Source organism: Cygnus atratus, chromosome 1 (assembly GCF_013377495.2).
Source record: "Cygnus atratus isolate AKBS03 ecotype Queensland, Australia chromosome 1, CAtr_DNAZoo_HiC_assembly, whole genome shotgun sequence".
Classification (NCBI taxonomy): Eukaryota; Metazoa; Chordata; class Aves; order Anseriformes; family Anatidae; genus Cygnus; species Cygnus atratus.
In genome coordinates this window covers 44643723-44661976 of record NC_066362.1, presented here as the reverse complement: position 1 = coordinate 44661976, position 18254 = coordinate 44643723, and the positions used below count along the sequence as shown (strand labels likewise).

The following is an 18254-nucleotide window of genomic DNA, read 5'->3' as shown; positions in this document are numbered from 1 at the left end:
GTGGTGGTTTTTTTTTCGATCATTACCATAGGAATGAGATATCCCCAGTCTTTCTACACATCAGAATAGTTCCTTGGATAGGTCAGCTCCCGGTGTGCTCTGCACAGGACCAGGCTAACAGCACTGCAGGCAAATACAGTTGCCTGGGCTGAGCCAAGCTGGCTCAAGAAGCCCAATTTGTCCAAATCTGTTTCACTCCCTGCACAGAGAAACTCGTAAAGTCTGCTGTTTGAAATCACTGATACAAGCCCATGGAAGAACAGAGCTGGTCACATGGTTGTAATGCACATTTAGGTCTTGGAGGAAAGAGCAGGCCAGTTACCAAAGCTAGAGCAATTTTAGTCTTACACTGCTACTTAAAATGTCACAAAAATCCCATGGAAAAACAGCGTGTGTTGTACTGCAGGTTTATAATAGCAACCGTCAATTGCACGTTTATTGATACGGACAAAAATCAGACATTGATGTGGTCTAAAATGCTGATAAAAACAATCAGAGCGATTAACCCTTCTGACAACACCACGAAGGCAGAGGAGTCTTCAGCAGCTCTTTAATTTTGCATAATTTTCCACTTGGGAACATTTGCATGACAGAACGGATGTCTCAGGAGGAAATGGTTCAGGGCTTAAGGAACAGTGGACATCGGGAAGCTTCAGAACAACGGGTGGTTATTTACAGTTTTTATCTGCCCTTCGCGGAAACCCCCGACCCTTTTCTTGCACTTCCCAGGCGTCTCTTGCAACCCCGGGCTTTTCGGAGGCTTGGGCCCCGAGTCCCTCCCCGCTTGTCGCCTTGAATCGGCCCGAGCCGTGCCCTGCTGGCTCCTCCGGCTCGTCCCTGGCGGCCGCCGGCCCCCTCCGCCCCGAGGCCGGACCGGTCCTCACAGCCCCGGAACGGGGCCAGGCCGCCCGCAGCCCCGGTTCGCCCGGGGTGCTGAGTCCTTCGTGACTCCTTGTGGCAGGCATTCGATCCTTCCTCCTTCTTTATGCCTTTTCAGAAACCAAGGTGACAGTATGGAAGCGACCGATAATTTCTCTGGGCCCTTTAGGCGAGACGCTGTGTGTTCACGCTCACCTTATAACAAAAGTTTTCAAAAATAAAAACAAAAGTCCATCCACTTACCTAGTTCTGGAAGTTCACATTTATGAAGCACCTCCACGGAAGTGTCTGGCTGTACAAAATGCATTCGAGGCCTGAGACCCTTCATGGTTCAGACCTCACACAGCCCTATAGGCTTATTTACTGTTTTTAAGGCTCTGTTTTCCGAATATATGATTGGAAACTACAGATATATAACACAAAAATTAATTGTGCAACAGGGAACTAGGAGGGACATTTACAAAAATAATTATGAATATCGTATCGTCCATACCTTTGCATTTGAACTTTTGATCCCAGAGTACTCATTTATAAGGTAAAAAAATCCCCAAAGGTTGTTCTTCTGAAAGTCTCTACAGTATAGGAGCTAGAATTAAGATCCTCTCACACAACATCGGGATGATCCAGGTGTACCCGGGGGGGTTCAAAGGGCCCCTCCTGTATTTCTGCTGCAATCCTCAGTGGCCGATACAAAGACAGTTTCACACCGTGGAACAAACAGATGGGGAGTGGAGACTTTCCTCCCACGGACTGGGAAAACATTCCCAAGTCAATTTAAGGAAAGCTAAAGTCAATTAACACCAGGTGTACAGATGTGTTAGCCCACATCTTTCTTGGGAAGTACCGGGGGGTAGAGGAAGGGAAATCCGAGGAGCCTCGCTGAAGCCAGGAGAAAGACGCCGGAGGCAAACAGAGCGACACAAAAGAAAACGCTGAAGCTGCCATAAGGGCGCATCGCATCCCGCTGGGAGCCCGACAGCCCTTCTTCGAGCCGCTCCCGAAGCCGGCCGGGAGCTGGGAGCTCCCCGCGCGTTCCGGGCCAGACGCGGCGCATCCGGCCGGGAGCGATGGAAAAACGAAACCGAAAGCTGCGGCAACACCGCAGCGCGGGGGCAGCGGGGCGACGGCAGCCTTCTTCCGCCTGAAAGCCTCGGGCAACTCTGCCAAGCTATGTAACAGCTTTAACGAGCCGATATAAAAAGAAAATTACTGAGGGGCCTGAGGCAGGGAATGATAATCCTTCCCCCTGGGAGAGAACCAGGGCTGCATGTTATTTTTTTGGTATGTTTTTATTTTGTTAGCGTTTTTTGTTTGCTTTCCTTCCCTCCCCCTGTTTGGAAATGAGTTGCCTGTGAGAGGCTCCGTACCCCAGGCACACGCAGCCAACAAGCGCTGTGGGACGCCGGTTCCAGATCGGTGGAAACACCACAACCCCTAGTAGAACTCATGCAGCACCCAGGCTGAACGCCTCAGCCCTGCATTTGACAGGCAAATAAGAGCAAAAATAATACAGAATAATGCATTGATTTTATTATGTATTACCCTGTAGTTACAGCCATATGGAGACTTTACAGCAACACCAAAGTACTAAGATATGTTGCAAAAGCTTAACACCCTGAAAGATCTGTTCTCCCACCCCACCCAAAAAATAAAAAGTCACAAAAGTAACTATCACCACCCAGACAGGTAGTGTTAGGACAAACACTAACATGAAACAACTTACACATTTGCATCAGCATTCATTATAAAAAACAAAATTACAAAGTATGACTCAACTCTTTATGAATTTTGTGGGTGGCTCTGAAAAGAGCCTTTTGGGGTTGTTTCCAGATCTGTTGTAGACGTGTTTACTTGGCCTTCGCCTTGTGGCTGTCGGTCTTCTTGGGCAGCAGCACGGCCTGGATGTTGGGCAGCACCCCGCCCTGCGCGATGGTGACCTTGCCCAGCAGCTTGTTGAGCTCCTCGTCGTTGCGGATGGCCAGCTGCAGGTGGCGGGGGATGATGCGCGTCTTCTTGTTGTCGCGGGCCGCGTTGCCCGCCAGCTCCAGGATCTCGGCCGTCAGGTACTCCAGCACGGCCGCCAGGTACACCGGGGCGCCGGCGCCCACCCGCTCCGCGTAGTTGCCCTTGCGCAGCAGCCGGTGCACGCGGCCCACGGGGAACTGCAGCCCGGCCCGCGACGAGCGCGACTTGGCCTTGGCCCGCGCCTTCCCGCCCTGCTTCCCGCGCCCAGACATCGCAGCCACTCCGGAGAACGCAGCACGCAGCGACCTGGCCGGGGCCGCCCCCGCCCCCTTATATTCAGCTCGGGCGGACCGGCGGCGGCGGCGCTGATTGGCTGCGGAGAAGGCAGAACGCCGGCAGCCAATGGCAGCGCGAATCCAAAGGCGTCCAATGTCGAAGTCCGGCGTTCGGTGACGACACAAAGCCAAACTTCCAGCCAATGGCGGCGCGCAGCGGTGGAGCCGCTGCTCTGCATCGCGCCGCTATAAGAGCGGCTGCGGCGGGCGGGTGCGGCACTGCGCTGCTGCGAGTGGGAGCGAGAGCGGTGCTGTTGGTGGGGGGAGCGTGATCGCCATGCCTGAGCCGGCCAAGTCTGCGCCCGCGCCCAAGAAGGGCTCCAAGAAAGCCGTCACCAAGACCCAGAAGAAGGGCGACAAGAAAAGAAAGAGAGCACGGAAGGAGAGCTACTCGATCTACGTGTACAAGGTGCTGAAGCAGGTGCACCCCGACACGGGCATCTCGTCCAAGGCCATGGGCATCATGAACTCCTTCGTCAACGACATCTTCGAGCGCATCGCCGGCGAGGCGTCGCGCCTGGCGCACTACAACAAGCGCTCGACCATCACCTCGCGGGAGATCCAGACGGCCGTGCGGCTCCTGCTGCCCGGCGAGCTGGCCAAGCACGCCGTCTCCGAGGGCACCAAGGCGGTCACCAAGTACACCAGCTCCAAGTAGAGCGCCGCGGATCCTGTTTTTAACCCAAAGGCTCTTTTAAGAGCCACCCACCTTTTCAATGAAAGGGCTTTAATTTCCATTAAATATTACCAAGGGCATGTTTTCTGAACTTAAATACATCTTCAATATGGATGACTTAATAGTCCTTGTGTTATAGCTATAATTTTGTCTGCTGGTCCTGATGCTTTGGTTGCACACAAATTAATTGCTTTCTATGCCATAGTCATGACTCGATTTTAGTAGCTTCTTTACCACCACCCTTTACTGTACTACTCTGGGCTACACTGTTAGTTACTTGTGGCAGTTCTTGCGCATGTGTGATACTGCTCAATGAGCATCCCTGGTGTGTGCAAGGGCAGAAAGGGAAAGTTGTGTCGATGTTCAGTCCTTTGTTCTTGCTCCTGTATCGGCTTTACTTTAGCAGTAACGTACATAAGCAAATATACTTAAACCCTTTGAAATCTTTAACAAATCCAATAAGAAAACATTTATCTTATACTTAAAACATATATTAGAGGAGATTATTAGGTATTTCATAATATTTCTCTATTCTAAGGTTGCTAATGCAAGACCATGAATTATTTTAGCGGGGAATAGTATTCAGATGGATGAGGTCTAGCATTGTTACTGTTTGTGATTTCCCAGCCTCTACTGCCCCCTGACGGGCTTTCCCGAGTTTTCTAGGCACCGTACGTTTTATAAGGTCAAGTAACAGATCTCATCTTCAGTGGGAAAACTGCAACGGCAGAATGAAAAAAAAATATATATTTAAGGTGGTCTTGAAAGGCATTATGCAAGCTAGGTTTACAGGACAGAGAGCACTGAAGAAGCCTTTCAAATGAAAAAGTGGGTGGCTCTGAAAAGAGCCATGAGAGTCACAAAGGTTTGATATGGGAGCGATGTACCTGAGCTGGTGTAATGGGTGACCACCTTAGTGCCCTCAGAGACAGCGTGTTCAGCCAGCTCAAGCCGCACGACTGTCTGGACCTTCCGCAAGGTGATGGGCGGTGCCTGGGCTGGCACAGCTGCCACCCGGGAAGAGCCCCGGGCCCACGACACACGGAGCCAGGAGGTTAAATCCTAACGGAGGAGGTTAATTGTCTAATGAGGCAATTTAAGCCCGTGCGGCGTCACTCCCCGTTGGCCGGAATGGCGGTGGACGCTGCCGCCAAGGGTTGCGTCACTCATTGATGAGAAAAACCAGCGGCGGGAGGGCCCTAGCCCGTGGCCAGAGATGTTAGGGTATTTGTTACCCACGGATGTTACCGTTAAGGGGGTGTACGGTTGTTTTCTGGATGAAAATTGGGATGCAGCAACACCAAGCAGTCTCAAAGATCACTGTAATAAGCCTTCCGTGCTGGGACCCCGGAGCGCTTGGGCAAGGACATCAGGTCTTCCTTCTGCTGCGTCAAGACACAGAGTGCTGTGGTGTCCACCTCACGTACAGCATCGTTCACCCCTTTCTTACTGGATTACTGAGCCCATCCCTCACAGCAAATAACCACAAATGAAGAATCAGAGAGGACAGCCCGCAGCAATCAGACTCAGGACTGAGTCACAGCAGGGCACTGACCTGCTTGCACAGCACCAGCCCCCACTGCTCCCTCTCCTCCCCATTTTCCCCAGCTGTTTCCTCCTCAGTTCCCTTGAGTTTTAGGCCTGCACACTCACTCCATTGCCTCACATGGTAGCTACACCTGCAGCTCCAAGCTCCACACACGGACAGCCCGGCAGGAGGGATCTCCGCATGGGAAGGGAGGCTCCAGCAGAGCTCCCAGCAGGAAGTGGCCCCTCACCCTGTGTGGCACAGGGCAATATGCATAGGCGGCACTCGGGACAACCCAACACCGTGCCTTTCATCAGCCAATATCCTTCACCCAGCCCACACTAGGGGCAAGTTTTCCAGGAGTCTTCCAACCTCCCATCCATCAGTAACGCTTTCTCATTTGCACAAATTATGCAGGAAATCCACCCTCTGCCTAATTAAGAGGTACACATGATAGTTATCATTCATTGATTTTCTGTGCTATCGTTAGCCACACAAGAACAAATTCTTATGGGCCCAGCATAGTTGAATAGTTAACAACTGTAGGAACATCTTGGCATGAGATGAAGATAAAGTGTGAAAGTGCCTCCTTTCCTCAGAACTATGACTACCATCACTGATATGAGCAAATATTTTACCAAAAAACTTAACACTTTGATTTGCATATGACCCGTACCCTTAGAAACTCTCATTTTTTACTATTATTATTATTTATAAGAGGAAGAGTTTTTAAATTTAAACCCTATTATTGGATTTTGCAGACAAGCAATTGTCATCTCTCTGCCACTTATTGCCTGCCAAATACTCTGTCTAATAGACACAGGTGCGTATTACACATTGACTGGGAGAGAAGGGTAAATGCCATGGAAAGAGATGGTAAAAAACAGCTGGAATCAGCAACATAAGGTTCACCAGGCAGCATAAACCAGTTTTCTTTTGGGAGTTCACCAGGCAATCACAAGCATAAGAAAACAAAAACATATTAGTCACCAAGGTTTGTTAGATGCCTTGCTAGACACATTGTGCTAAATTAGATGGAAAGCTGAGAAAGAGGAAGCTGAAATCATTCCTCAGGCACGGGTCTACCAACCTGATGTCAAAGGAAATGGGAATTTACTTAAGACAAAAAAGAAATCTGCACATTTTAAAGAAGCGGTTTTAGCACCCTTTTGTTCGCTTGAAGCACTGTCTTTCCCACAGGAACAGCACGCAGAGACACAACCAGCCTGTGCTTCCCCTGGCCTTTTGTGTGCTTTCCAGTTTTACCGAAGAGTGGATTCCCTGAGCACAGAATGACATTTGGAAGAAGAGTTTTGGGTTCTGGTTCCATGGGATGGAAAATCCGACCCTTATCCAGCAATACAGAACAAAAATGCCTTGTACACCGTGTTAACTGCATAGAGGAAGATTTCACTCCAGTTCTGCTTATGCCTCTGCACTCGACAGGACTCTGTTCCCACAAGGAAACCATGCTTCATTTTTCTAGGTCCTTTTCCCCCCTTTCTGTTTGCCAGACTGGAAGGCAACTTGTGGCAGGATATCTTGGATTCTCAAGATACCCGCTGCTGGGTTAATATCAGGGTAGATTCCCCTTGATTTGTGTAAAGATGACCTATTGCTTACTTGGAACGACCCAGTTCAGGATTGCTGTTTGAATGAATATTGACTGTAAAGTATCATAGGTGTCAACAGTACCGCCCATCGGCCTGCTCTGTCTTTGCTTCCTCTTTCTTTCGCCTCTTCTCCCTCTCATCCACCTCACTCATTTGAAGGTGCCTCCTGCTCATTTTTTCTCGTTTCCAGGAATCTGCTACACACCAGCACTCCTTCTCCCAGGGATGAACCATTTCTTCTCTACAGCATGCAAGCAAAGCCTGACATTATTAAACATGTAAAATCTACCGCCTCCCTGCCTCATCAAATGCACCCACTTTGTGTCCCTGGATTGAGGTTTTGAACTATAGCAACTCAGCAAAGAAATGTGCTGAACATCACTGTGGTTGGTCTAGACAGACAGGTGAAGCTTGTAGCAGGTATTAAGCACCAAAGAAGATATTTTTATCATTCCTTTGTCCAACTGAACAAAGAATAGATACCACCCTCCCCACCCTGCCTCAGTTGTCTGTATGCAGTCAAGCACACAGGGGTTGACCTACAGCAAGAAAAGAATGGACAAAGGAGGTAGACAGTGGCAGAGGTGACACAGTGATGTAAATGGTTGAATAGTTTAAGGAGAGACCAGAACCCCAGGGAACCTGTGAACCAAAGCTGAGCAGCACTGACCACCTGCCTCAGGTGCCCATATGCCCAGGAGATAGTTGGCAGCGTCCTACAGGGAAGTGGATATTTCTGGTCACCCACACAGTCCTATGCAGTGGTCCTACTGACTGGTGATGTAGCCAGGGTAAGGACCCACAAGCCATGTTAGGAAGGCATCACCAAAAATAGGAATATCCCGGTGCTTTTGCTGGTACCAAGACTCATCCTGTGAATACTGGGCTGCATGTAGAGAAACCTTGCTAGGGAAGTTTCCAGAATGCTGTAAGGCCTATAACATTTATTTATTTATTTATTTATGAGGGGGAAGGAGGAAACAGAGGATAGGGACTGGAGGAAACAAGTGAAAAAGCTTATAGGAGGAAAAAAAACCAACCAAACAACCAAACAACCACACACACAAAAAACAAACAAACAAACACAAAACATAACAACACAATACTATAATTCGCTGGGTATCACCAAGAAGGAAAGGACTACCAACTCCTGAAATACATAGGTTTCCCAACCTCAAAAAGTCTGGGAAGGAGCCATGAATACCAACTTTTCAGCATCTCATCTGTGTTCTCAGTGCTCATCTTGCAGTCCTCTGCTGCTCATACACCGCAGGCTACAAGGAGGAAGGGTAGCATAGATGTCTTCCTCCTCCTGAAGTACCGCAGCTGGTGGCACTATTCCCATCTATTTAGTACTTCTTTCCAGAACTGATCAAAGATTTTCTCCTGAGCCAAGGCACCAGGCAATTAGGAAGCAGCTCAACCACACCGCATCTGCCTGCACTGCCTACTGATGTAGAAGACCATGCAGGACTTTGGAGTTCTGCAACGAGGTGTACTGTCACACATCTGCCAATTATTATTTCACCCTGACAAAACATATTCCCACACTCCTGCAGGTGCCAGTTAGAAGTCAAAATTAACATCTCGTTCTCACAGTCTTGAAGTGCAAGTAAAGACTTGGCCAGGTAAACCAGCACTTCTACTGAGGCTGTTTGTGGAGTGGACAGCCTAGGAGAATGCCTCCTCCTTCTCCAGAGTAAAGCTGCAGTGGAAAGGAGCCGCTGTTCCACCAGGGACAGGACAGAGAGCAGTGGTCCAAACATGCAGCACTGGGAGATGCTGGATGACACGCGCAACGTGTGCTGCAGCAAAGAAACAGTCAAGTTAATGTGGCATTGGAAAGTGATTTTTGACATGTTCGCATTTGCCAAAAAGATCCTGAATGTTTGCCTGAACGACTAGAAATATTCAAATTCAGTATCAGTGATACACAGAGTTTCCATTCTACACATCCTTCTGGTCTCCAAACTGCTGCATACTTTTTCCAGACATGTCATACTCTGTGTCTCCTGTGACATGCCCAGCTTATTAAAGGAATAAGGTAAATGGAAAAGAAAAATGATGAATGGCTACTTTCTACTTGAATCTGCACTTCTTATCAGTAAAGTTAAACTTTTTTAGAAATCATTGATATACACATATAAAGTAATCCAGAACAGTAGTATTTTCATATTGTATTTTTTCATTTCATTTTCATATTTCATTTTGTATTTATATCACATTGAAATGAAACTTTATATTGACTGATTGAGCTGAACTGACTCTTGAAATTATGCCTTAATTTGGAGCTTGGAATCTAGCAAAAACTACACGTTTATTCTGTTTTTTCTTGGAAAACATACAATGCTTTCACTTCCTATTCTTGCAGATGTGCCTTGTTAGCCTATTCTCTACTTCTCTAGTCTCCATTGTTTCTTCCTATATTTCTAATTTTATTTTATTTTTTTACTTTCATATTTTTAGCTTGTCAGTAGCTCGAGTTCTATGCTACTTTTGTGCTGATTTTTTTTAATAGTCATCTTCCCCACATGCAACTTCTGTCAATTTCCACACTTGCTTTTAATCTTTCCTTAAAATGTAATTTTCTGGGGGGCAGGGAGAGTGTAATGATGTTGATAGTGCAGAACCAATTACCTGGAATGCAAGCTTATATGGAGGTACCAATGAAGTCAAGAGGGATAACTTTAGAGTGTAGAATAGAATTTACAATTGGAAAAAATATATATATTACTTAATAGTTAATAACAAGTTTTATAAAATTCAACTTTTATATTAATTATGGGGAAATAGGTTGTATGCCCATTTTGGAAAAAAAAAAAAGTTAAATCAACAATTGCCGCAAAATCTTCAACTATTCCATCTTTTGTGTCTTGCTAGTGTATTCTTCAGGCTCTTTCCAAAGTAATTCATCAAATGATATGTAACTATAAGAAGCAATTGGCTGATGTTAGATAGCTATGCTGACACCCCTTTAATTTCAAAGGAAGCTGTGAGATAGAAATTGGCCAACAGCAACTCTATCTTTTGCGGGTTGACTGATAGCCCTGCTTGAAAACTTTCATTTATTTAACATTAGTTATCTTGTTTCTAGTTAGACAAAGTGGGCAAACCATCTTGTGGTTACATGGTTATACTACCTGGACAAGACTGAGAGCACTGGGGATGTTCAGCCTGAAGAAGGGAAGGCTCCAGGGTGACCTCAGTACAGCCTTTCGGTACTTAAAGGAAGCTTATAAAAAAGATGGAGAGTGACTTTTTGCTCAGGCAGATAATGACAGGACAAGGGGGAATTGTTTTAAACTAAAAGAGGGGAGATTTAGATTAGATGTTAGGAGGAAATACTTCACTCAGAAGGCGGTAAAGCACTGGAACAGGTTGCCCAGAGAAGTTGTGGGTGCTGCATCCTTGGAAGTGCCGAAGACCAGGCTGGATGAGGCCCTGGGCAACCTGATCTAGTGGGTGGCATCCCCGCCCATTGCAGGGGGGTTGGAACTAGGTGATTTTTAAGGTCCCTTCCAAACCAAGCTGTTCAATGATTCAATACGTGGCCCGGAATGATCAAGGAGCTATTTCTCTTTTGCTTTGCATCAAACTAAAACTGAATGTTTGAAATCTGAATAATTTTGCAGGGAGTTCATTTTAACAAAAATGGAAAAGGTTGTATAGACCTCTTTAACTAGATAATGGCAAACTTTCTGCCTCTGGCTATCATTTTCTTATATAAAGATAATACTGATCTATCTGGGAATTTTAAAACTCTATGAATAATAAAATCCTTTTATTATGGGGAAGAATCGGTCCCGGGCACTGAGCAGTATGCAATAGTAACTCTTTCCTATCGAGATACAAAAGTTTTTTTTTTTATTTGTATTTTTTTTTCATGTAAAAATGTATTATGATTTAGAACAGCAAGATAAATCAATTTTTAAATAAAATCCCACACCCATAGCTGAAAAGTGTACCACAAACCATCCTAAGCCTGACAGATTTCCATTGCCTTGAGTGACTTTGTGACTTCATTTATTTTCTGGGTATATCTGGACTACCCAAAAGTCAGAATTAATCTAAATGAATCACATATAAAAAGTGTTAATGAAATTCAGCATCGGTATAGATATTAGCTCCAAATTCACTTGATCTCCTTCTGTTGTTGCTATACTTTTGCATGTGATGCCATTCTGCTGTTTGTCTTTTGTAGAAAAAAGCCACTCTTGAATGCTACCACATCTCTTGGCAGTTTCTCACACTGGGTACTAGCACCACTGACGATCTTTAAACTGTCCCCACTATTGCCCCAATCTACAAGAATGTCTGTGTGATATTATATTATTGAAAGAAGAATTGAAGAAAGTCAAATGACTGCATTTTCATAACATCAAATGATTTACTAAGGTCTCCTATTCTTTCCCGCATTGTACTGCATGTTTCTGAACAAGTAACTCCTCTATCCAGCCCATCCTAAGAAATTCATTTTATACATATTCAGTTTATCCCACATCACAGACTCCCGGCTTGGAAAAAGAAACCGCACCCCCTACCACCCCCGCCACCCTGTTTTTTCTCATCTGCCAGTTCAAAACATGAGCTCCTTTTCATGTATGTGCGTGTGCATGTTTTGCCATTCTCTGACCTTGTAACAGGGGAAGGGAAATTCATGATAACAGGAACAAACAATGCTCTGCCTCAGCAACGTGGACAAGCCAAGAGAAGAGGCCATAGCAGCTTTTGGAAAATTCATTTCTTTGTTTAAGCAGTTTCCTCAATGACCTACGAAAAAAAAAAAAAAAGGAAAATAAAAGCCTGCTGGCTTTTTATGTGCTGAGAAAAGTGCTGAGAAAAGGAAAATCTGTGCTGTGGTTGTATGTTATTCCATCTCATGTGAGGCCTCATAGCAAGACAAACGCCTGCTGCTGCATCCTGTCTTCTTACCTTAGTTATATTTATGATCTCTTCTGCAGCAGCAGTTAATAACTGGAAGGCAAAGTGGGGGTTATTTTCTGTTTTCATGAGGGTTCATCCAGTAGCCACTAGACAGATTCTGTCTGGACGGGTCCTATTTGGATCCTGTTTCTACAAGTCTCATAGGCTATGGCACTGGCCATCTTGATCCATGCTTTAATGTTTACATACAGAGAAAAAAATATGTGCTGTAAGATGGAAGATTTGTGGCTATGTTTTACATATTTAATGCTGTGTTTCATGTATTCATGGACAAATGAAATACAGGATTATAATAATAACTTGAATATTAAAATGAGTATGATATAGAGGACATGCCAATGGAAACATCTCTCTCATTATAACCTGGACATTATTAAAACTCATAATACTAATTATGACTTTAGAGATCCACACATGATCTTCTGGAGTAAAGAAGTGCTAAGAAGGAGAGGAGACAGGAAGTACATGCATATGAATTGAGAAATCTATTGGTCGTATTTACAAAACTTAGCAAATACTGTGCCATATTGAAATTCAATTTAGAAAGATGCACTTATATGCAAAATAAAGTTCTCACAGGTTATTTAACAGCATTCTTGACCTGAAATTAAAAAAAAAAAGACACTTTAATGAGAAATAGTGAACTATCCTTGTATTGTAGAATTTCCTCTTTACGGTTTCCTTTAATTCACTGCTCTAATTTACCTCAGTAGTACTAAGGAGATGATTGATTAAGCCACTGGATTTAAATCATAATATTAAAGAACTTCCTGCAGTCTAACCTGGCTACATTTTATTATTTGTTTTTCATAGGGAAAACATGCACATCACACTTTGATTATTTTTTGCTCAAGTGCTCTATTGGGCTGACAAAATGCCCTGAAGTACAGTACAAAGATAAGCACAAAAATAGACACTTGGTCTTAAAATCCAAAAACATGAACAAATGTGCCTATCTTGCTTAATGAAAAGAACTCTTTTGGAGAAAGAAACAGAAATATAATTAAGCAAAAGGTTAATGCAAGAATGCAGAAGAATAAAGGAAACAGGAAAAACTTCTCTATCTTCTTATAAGATGTTGAACATACCAGCTAATTGAAAAGACTTGGTTTTAATGTAAACATTTCTGGTGAAATACATCTTTCTTTTACTTTTTATAAGCCCTGTGTAAAGCTATATAGGGCACTATGCCCGAAGGTTTCATTATTTTTAAGAGATGAAGCCGTATTACGGGAAATAACTCATAACCCAGTTTCAGAGCTCAGAGGCTACTTTGTGTTACTTGCTTCTTTTTAAAACTAATTTAAGCGACGAAAATGACTCGGGATTACCTCCATTTTAGACTACCCTGATGAAAAACCGTCTCAGGAACACGAATCCGCTGCCAGTATGGCAGTGCTGTCAGAAGCAGAGTTGTAATTCAAAAGTAAAAATAAAAATCTTACTGTCCGGCTCTACGTGCAATCCCCAAACTCAAGGATTCCAGCCCCGCACGAAAACCATTTTAACCCTGAGGCGAAAGAAACGCGAAAAGACCAAACTACCTTCCGTCCCCAGCACCGCCGTTAAGAAACGGGGTGCCGCGGTGACGAATTTTTACGAAAAACACACTTTTTCGAGGAGGAAGAAACACAAGCCGAGAGGTAGAGCCGGGCGGCGGGGCGGGGCGGGGCGGGCTCTGCAGCGCACCAATCAGCGCCCGCTGCGCTCCCATAAATAAGGGCCCCGCCGCCCGCCGCCAGCCGCTGCGCCCCGCTCCGCGCCGCGCCGACATGTCCGAGACCGCGCCCGCTCCCGCCGCCGAGGCGGCGCCCGCCGCCTCCCCGGCCCCCGCCGCCAAGGCCGCCGGCAAGAAGCCGAAGAAGGCGGCGGGCGGCTCCAAGGCGCGCAGGCCCGCGGGCCCCAGCGTCACCGAGCTGATCACCAAGGCCGTGGCCGCCTCCAAGGAGCGCAAGGGGCTCTCCCTCGCCGCGCTCAAGAAGGCGCTGGCCGCCGGCGGCTACGACGTGGAGAAGAACAACAGCCGCATCAAGCTGGGGCTCAAGAGCCTCGTCGGCAAGGGCACCCTGGTGCAGACCAAGGGCACCGGCGCCTCCGGCTCCTTCCGCCTCAGCAAGAAGCCCGGCGAGGTGAAGGAGAAGGCGCCCAAGAAGCGGGCGGCCGCGGCCAAGCCCAAGAAGCCGGCGGCCAAGAAGCCTGCCGGCGCCGCCAAGAAGCCCAAGAAGCCGGCAGTGAAGAAGAGCCCCAAGAAAGCCAAGAAGCCGGCGGCTGCTGCCACCAAGAAGGCTGCCAAGAGCCCCAAGAAGGCGACCAAGGCTGCCAAGCCCAAAAAGGCAGCGGCAGCGAAGAGCCCAGCCAAGGCAAAGGCAGTGAAGCCCAAAGCTGCCAAGCCCAAGGCAGCCAAGCCGAAAGCAGCCAAGGCGAAGAAGGCGGCACCCAAGAAGAAGTAAACCCCCATGGAAGAAAAGTCTTGATCCGCACTTAAACCCAACGGCTCTTTTAAGAGCCACCCACACATTCTCTAAAGGAGCTGAAATACTCTCTTCAGTGTTAACATAATAAAATACAGTAAAATCTGCTGAATAACTCACATTGAGGCAACTCACACTGATGCATATGACTTTCCCATTGAGATAAATATGGACACTTCTTGATACTACTCCCAATTTTCACTGCAATTATGGCAAAAAACCTTTCGCTTTTATTTCCAGAGAAGTGAATTCTTATCTTGTCCTACAAAATAGGATAGCAGCCATTACTTACTGCTTTCCCTTGCTCATCGACATGTGCAACTACCCCCAAAAAAATGAGACTAGTAAAGGAAATAATGTTCACATGTAAGGGAAAAATAATTTCACATGCAGTTAGAAATTGGTATTTCTTTTCGTAAATAACACTTAAAAAAAAAAAAAGCAATCTAGCTCTTTTACAAATTTTGTGGGTGGCTCTGAAAAGAGCCTTTGGGTTTCAATGAGAAGGACTTCCCTGGGCACTATTCTCGTTGTTCACTTAGCCTTGGCCTTGTGGCTGTCGGTCTTCTTGGGCAGCAGCACGGCCTGGATGTTGGGCAGCACCCCGCCCTGCGCGATGGTGACCTTGCCCAGCAGCTTGTTGAGCTCCTCGTCGTTGCGGATGGCCAGCTGCAGGTGGCGGGGGATGATGCGCGTCTTCTTGTTGTCGCGGGCCGCGTTGCCCGCCAGCTCCAGGATCTCGGCTGTCAGGTACTCCAGCACGGCCGCCAGGTACACCGGGGCGCCGGCGCCCACCCGCTCCGCGTAGTTGCCCTTGCGCAGCAGCCGGTGCACGCGGCCCACGGGGAACTGCAGCCCGGCCCGCGACGAGCGCGACTTGGCCTTGGCCCGCGCCTTCCCGCCCTGCTTCCCGCGCCCAGACATCGCAGCCACTCTGGGGAACGCAGCACGCAGCGACCTGGCCGGGGCCGCCCCCGCCCCCTTATATTCAGCTCGGGCGGACCGGCGGCGGCGGCGCTGATTGGCTGCGGAGGAGGCAGAACGCCGGCAGCCAATGGCAGCGCGAATCCAAAGGCGTCCAATGTCGAAGTCCGGCGTTCGGTGACGACACAAAGCCAAACTTCCAGCCAATGGCGGCGCGCAGCGGTGGAGCCGCTGCTCTGCATCGCGCCGCTATAAGAGCGGCTGCGGCGGGCGGGTGCGGCACTGCGCTGCTGCGAGTGGGAGCGAGAGCGGTGCTGTTGGTGGGGAGAGCGTGATCGCCATGCCTGAGCCGGCCAAGTCTGCGCCCGCGCCCAAGAAGGGCTCCAAGAAAGCCGTCACCAAGACCCAGAAGAAGGGCGACAAGAAAAGAAAGAGAGCACGGAAGGAGAGCTACTCGATCTACGTGTACAAGGTGCTGAAGCAGGTGCACCCTGACACGGGTATCTCGTCCAAGGCCATGGGCATCATGAACTCCTTCGTCAACGACATCTTCGAGCGCATCGCCGGCGAGGCGTCGCGCCTGGCGCACTACAACAAGCGCTCGACCATCACCTCGCGGGAGATCCAGACGGCCGTGCGGCTCCTGCTGCCCGGCGAGCTGGCCAAGCACGCCGTCTCCGAGGGCACCAAGGCGGTCACCAAGTACACCAGCTCCAAGTAGAGCGCCGCGGATCCTGTTTTTAACCCAAAGGCTCTTTTAAGAGCCACCCACCTTTTCAATGAAAGAGCTGAGGCAGTGGTGATGGCTTGCCAATACTTTTTTTTTTCCCCTTCAGACATTGCTCATTTGCAGTAAGGCAGAAGTTGCATACCTATCAGGGCATGTTTTACACGTCACTGAATGTACACAGAGTCCACTTCCTCTTTTGTTCCTCGTTTGAGACTTTCAGAATATAACCAGGGTTTGTCGGTGTTTCCACGGGTGCCTGAAATAAAGGTGTTCTGGAGAGGGAGCGTTTGCTTCCCCTATGAATTTCTTATGAGGAGTAAGACCTGTCAAGTACAGAGGATTTAATATTCCCCTGTGTTTATAGCAGGCATTAGGCTCACAGGGCAAACAGCCTTACCGTTAGCGTTGTTGGGGGCGAGCGGGAAAGCGACCCGTTCGATTTCATCGTGCTGATGCTCCCGTGCCGCACAGCATCGCCAATGCCCCCCGAGCACGGTGTACCCGCGGCCCGCTCCTGCGCTCCCGGCCATTTCTCTGCTCAACCCCCGCAATGGAAATCAGCGCGGCAGGGGCATCGGAGGGGCGGGCGGGAGGACGGCGCTGGCGAGCCCCGCCGCAGTCCGACCTGAGTGAGAACTGCGCGGAGCCTCCCGGCAGGCGGCCCCGCCACGGCTCAGGGAGGGGGCGGGGACTGGCGGCGCTCGGCGGCTCGGAGCGCGTCCCCGTTTCCCCGCGAGGGGCAGGGCCTTAAGGGGAGGGGGGTGCGCGCTGTGCGGGGGGCAGCATCCAGGAGGCGTTCCCGGTGCCGGAACGGCGGCCGCGGCCTACGCTTGGGAGGGTCGTGTCGTGGCCCTGAACCGGCAGCGGTCGGCGAAAGAGCAGAAGCAGCGATCTCTCGGGAGAGACGGAGGCCGCCGAGCCACAGATTTTTTTCCGGCAGCCCCAATGTGTGCGCGGGGCGGGGGGAGGGGGGAGAGGGACCCGCGCAAGGGAGCGGTGGGGAAGAGGCCGAGGCGCGAGCGGCGGGGCCGTGCTGCTCCCGTCCCCAGCATCCGCGTCTGCCGGCCTCGCCAGGCTGCACGCCTCCCACGCCGCTACTCGTGGGGGCGGCTCCGGCATTTCTCCTTGGGCAGCACGGCAGCCGGCGCGTAAAAGCTCCGGAGGGCCGGCCCGCCCGCGGAAATGAGCGGAGCGCTCAAGCACGGGGCAGGCTGCGGCGGGCGGGGGCAGGGGCAGGCGCTGCCGGCTCCCGGGGGGCGGGGCAGGCGGGCGGGCTTCCCGGCCCCGAAGCGCGGGCTTTTCGAGCGCGCGCCTCGGCCAATGGCAGCCGGCCTCCCGCGGGCGTCCAATGGGCGGGGGCCCTCGGCTATAAATACCGGCGCCGCCGCCGCGCTCTCGCCACTGCTCGGTGCCGGGGGCTGAGAGAGGGCGGCGGTGACTGGCGGGCGATGGCGCGCACGAAGCAGACGGCGCGTAAGTCGACGGGCGGGAAGGCGCCCCGCAAGCAGCTGGCCACCAAGGCGGCCCGCAAGAGCGCGCCGGCCACGGGCGGCGTGAAGAAGCCGCACCGCTACCGGCCCGGCACGGTGGCGCTGCGCGAGATCCGCCGCTACCAGAAGTCGACGGAGCTGCTGATCCGCAAGCTGCCCTTCCAGCGGCTGGTGCGCGAGATCGCGCAGGACTTCAAGACCGACCTGCGCTTCCAGAGCTCGGCCGTGATGGCGCTGCAGGAGGCGAGCGAGGCCTACCTGGTGGGGCTCTTCGAGGACACCAACCTGTGCGCCATCCACGCCAAGCGCGTCACCATCATGCCCAAGGACATCCAGCTCGCCCGCCGCATCCGCGGGGAGCGCGCCTGAGGCTCCTGCCCAGCCCTTCCCCCCTCTTCTGCTCCGGCAGAGGAGGCTGCACTCAGACCCAAAGGCTCTTTTAAGAGCCACTCCATCCTCAGAAAAGGCTGTTATTACTTAACGTTTAGCAAGGACGTTACATTAAGTCCTAAATTCCTGAAAACTCATGAAAAACTAATTTTTTCACTGAAATTAATTATTACAGTACATGTCGTGGACAACGGAGGCCTACATACCAAAAGCTTTCCAAAATCAGACATAAACTAGCTTTTTCATATAGATTGTGTGATTTCTAGAAAAAATAATGTGATAGTATTAGTAGATGTGATAAGAACTAAC

General features: G+C 49.4%; 6 protein-coding genes and 1 long non-coding RNA gene across 7 annotated transcripts; 4 read left to right on the top strand and 3 right to left on the bottom strand.

Moving 5' to 3' along the window:
- Nucleotides 1-2387: 2387 nt before the first annotated feature.
- On the bottom strand, nucleotides 2388-3182 carry LOC118250601 (histone H2A-IV). Its single transcript, XM_035551858.1, has one exon. It carries the CDS (start codon nucleotides 3114-3116, stop codon nucleotides 2727-2729), a length of 390 nt encoding a protein of 129 aa, XP_035407751.1. The 5' UTR covers nucleotides 3117-3182; the 3' UTR covers nucleotides 2388-2726.
- A 203-nt stretch (nucleotides 3183-3385) lies between these two features.
- LOC118250612 (histone H2B 7-like) lies at nucleotides 3386-4112 on the top strand. The gene has a single exon (XM_035551871.2). The coding sequence runs from the start codon at nucleotides 3457-3459 to the stop codon at nucleotides 3835-3837; it is 381 nt and encodes a 126-aa protein (XP_035407764.1). The 5' UTR covers nucleotides 3386-3456; the 3' UTR covers nucleotides 3838-4112.
- A 3865-nt stretch (nucleotides 4113-7977) lies between these two features.
- On the bottom strand, nucleotides 7978-13467 carry LOC118250621 (uncharacterized). Its single transcript, XR_004779503.2, has 3 exons — nucleotides 13272-13467; nucleotides 11630-11766; nucleotides 7978-8801 (listed from the first exon to the last, which is right to left on the bottom strand). It is a non-coding gene; the product is annotated as an uncharacterized LOC118250621 (long non-coding RNA).
- Nucleotides 13468-13686: 219 nt separating this feature from the next.
- LOC118250592 (histone H1.11L) lies at nucleotides 13687-14526 on the top strand. Its single transcript, XM_035551848.2, has one exon. It carries the CDS (start codon nucleotides 13713-13715, stop codon nucleotides 14388-14390), a length of 678 nt encoding a protein of 225 aa, XP_035407741.1. The 5' UTR covers nucleotides 13687-13712; the 3' UTR covers nucleotides 14391-14526.
- A 278-nt stretch (nucleotides 14527-14804) lies between these two features.
- On the bottom strand, nucleotides 14805-15370 carry LOC118250603 (histone H2A-IV). Its single transcript, XM_035551860.2, has one exon. It carries the CDS (start codon nucleotides 15333-15335, stop codon nucleotides 14946-14948), a length of 390 nt encoding a protein of 129 aa, XP_035407753.1. The 5' UTR covers nucleotides 15336-15370; the 3' UTR covers nucleotides 14805-14945.
- A 223-nt stretch (nucleotides 15371-15593) lies between these two features.
- Nucleotides 15594-16375, top strand: LOC118250613 (histone H2B 7-like). The gene has a single exon (XM_035551872.2). The coding sequence runs from the start codon at nucleotides 15676-15678 to the stop codon at nucleotides 16054-16056; it is 381 nt and encodes a 126-aa protein (XP_035407765.1). The 5' UTR covers nucleotides 15594-15675; the 3' UTR covers nucleotides 16057-16375.
- Nucleotides 16376-17468: 1093 nt separating this feature from the next.
- Nucleotides 17469-18059, top strand: LOC118250600 (histone H3). The gene has a single exon (XM_035551856.2). It carries the CDS (start codon nucleotides 17514-17516, stop codon nucleotides 17922-17924), a length of 411 nt encoding a protein of 136 aa, XP_035407749.1. The 5' UTR covers nucleotides 17469-17513; the 3' UTR covers nucleotides 17925-18059.
- The last annotated feature ends 195 nt before the right edge of the window (nucleotides 18060-18254 follow it).

Excerpts from the sequence above, each read along its gene's own strand:
- LOC118250592 (XM_035551848.2), top strand. The coding sequence starts at position 13,713 with ATGTCCGAGACCGCGCCCGCTCCCGCCGCCGAGGCGGCGCCCGCCGCC.
- LOC118250600 (XM_035551856.2), top strand. The coding sequence starts at position 17,514 with ATGGCGCGCACGAAGCAGACGGCGCGTAAGTCGACGGGCGGGAAGGCG.
- LOC118250612 (XM_035551871.2), top strand. The coding sequence starts at position 3,457 with ATGCCTGAGCCGGCCAAGTCTGCGCCCGCGCCCAAGAAGGGCTCCAAG.
- LOC118250601 (XM_035551858.1), bottom strand. The coding sequence starts at position 3,116 with ATGTCTGGGCGCGGGAAGCAGGGCGGGAAGGCGCGGGCCAAGGCCAAG.
- LOC118250603 (XM_035551860.2), bottom strand. The coding sequence starts at position 15,335 with ATGTCTGGGCGCGGGAAGCAGGGCGGGAAGGCGCGGGCCAAGGCCAAG.
- LOC118250613 (XM_035551872.2), top strand. The coding sequence starts at position 15,676 with ATGCCTGAGCCGGCCAAGTCTGCGCCCGCGCCCAAGAAGGGCTCCAAG.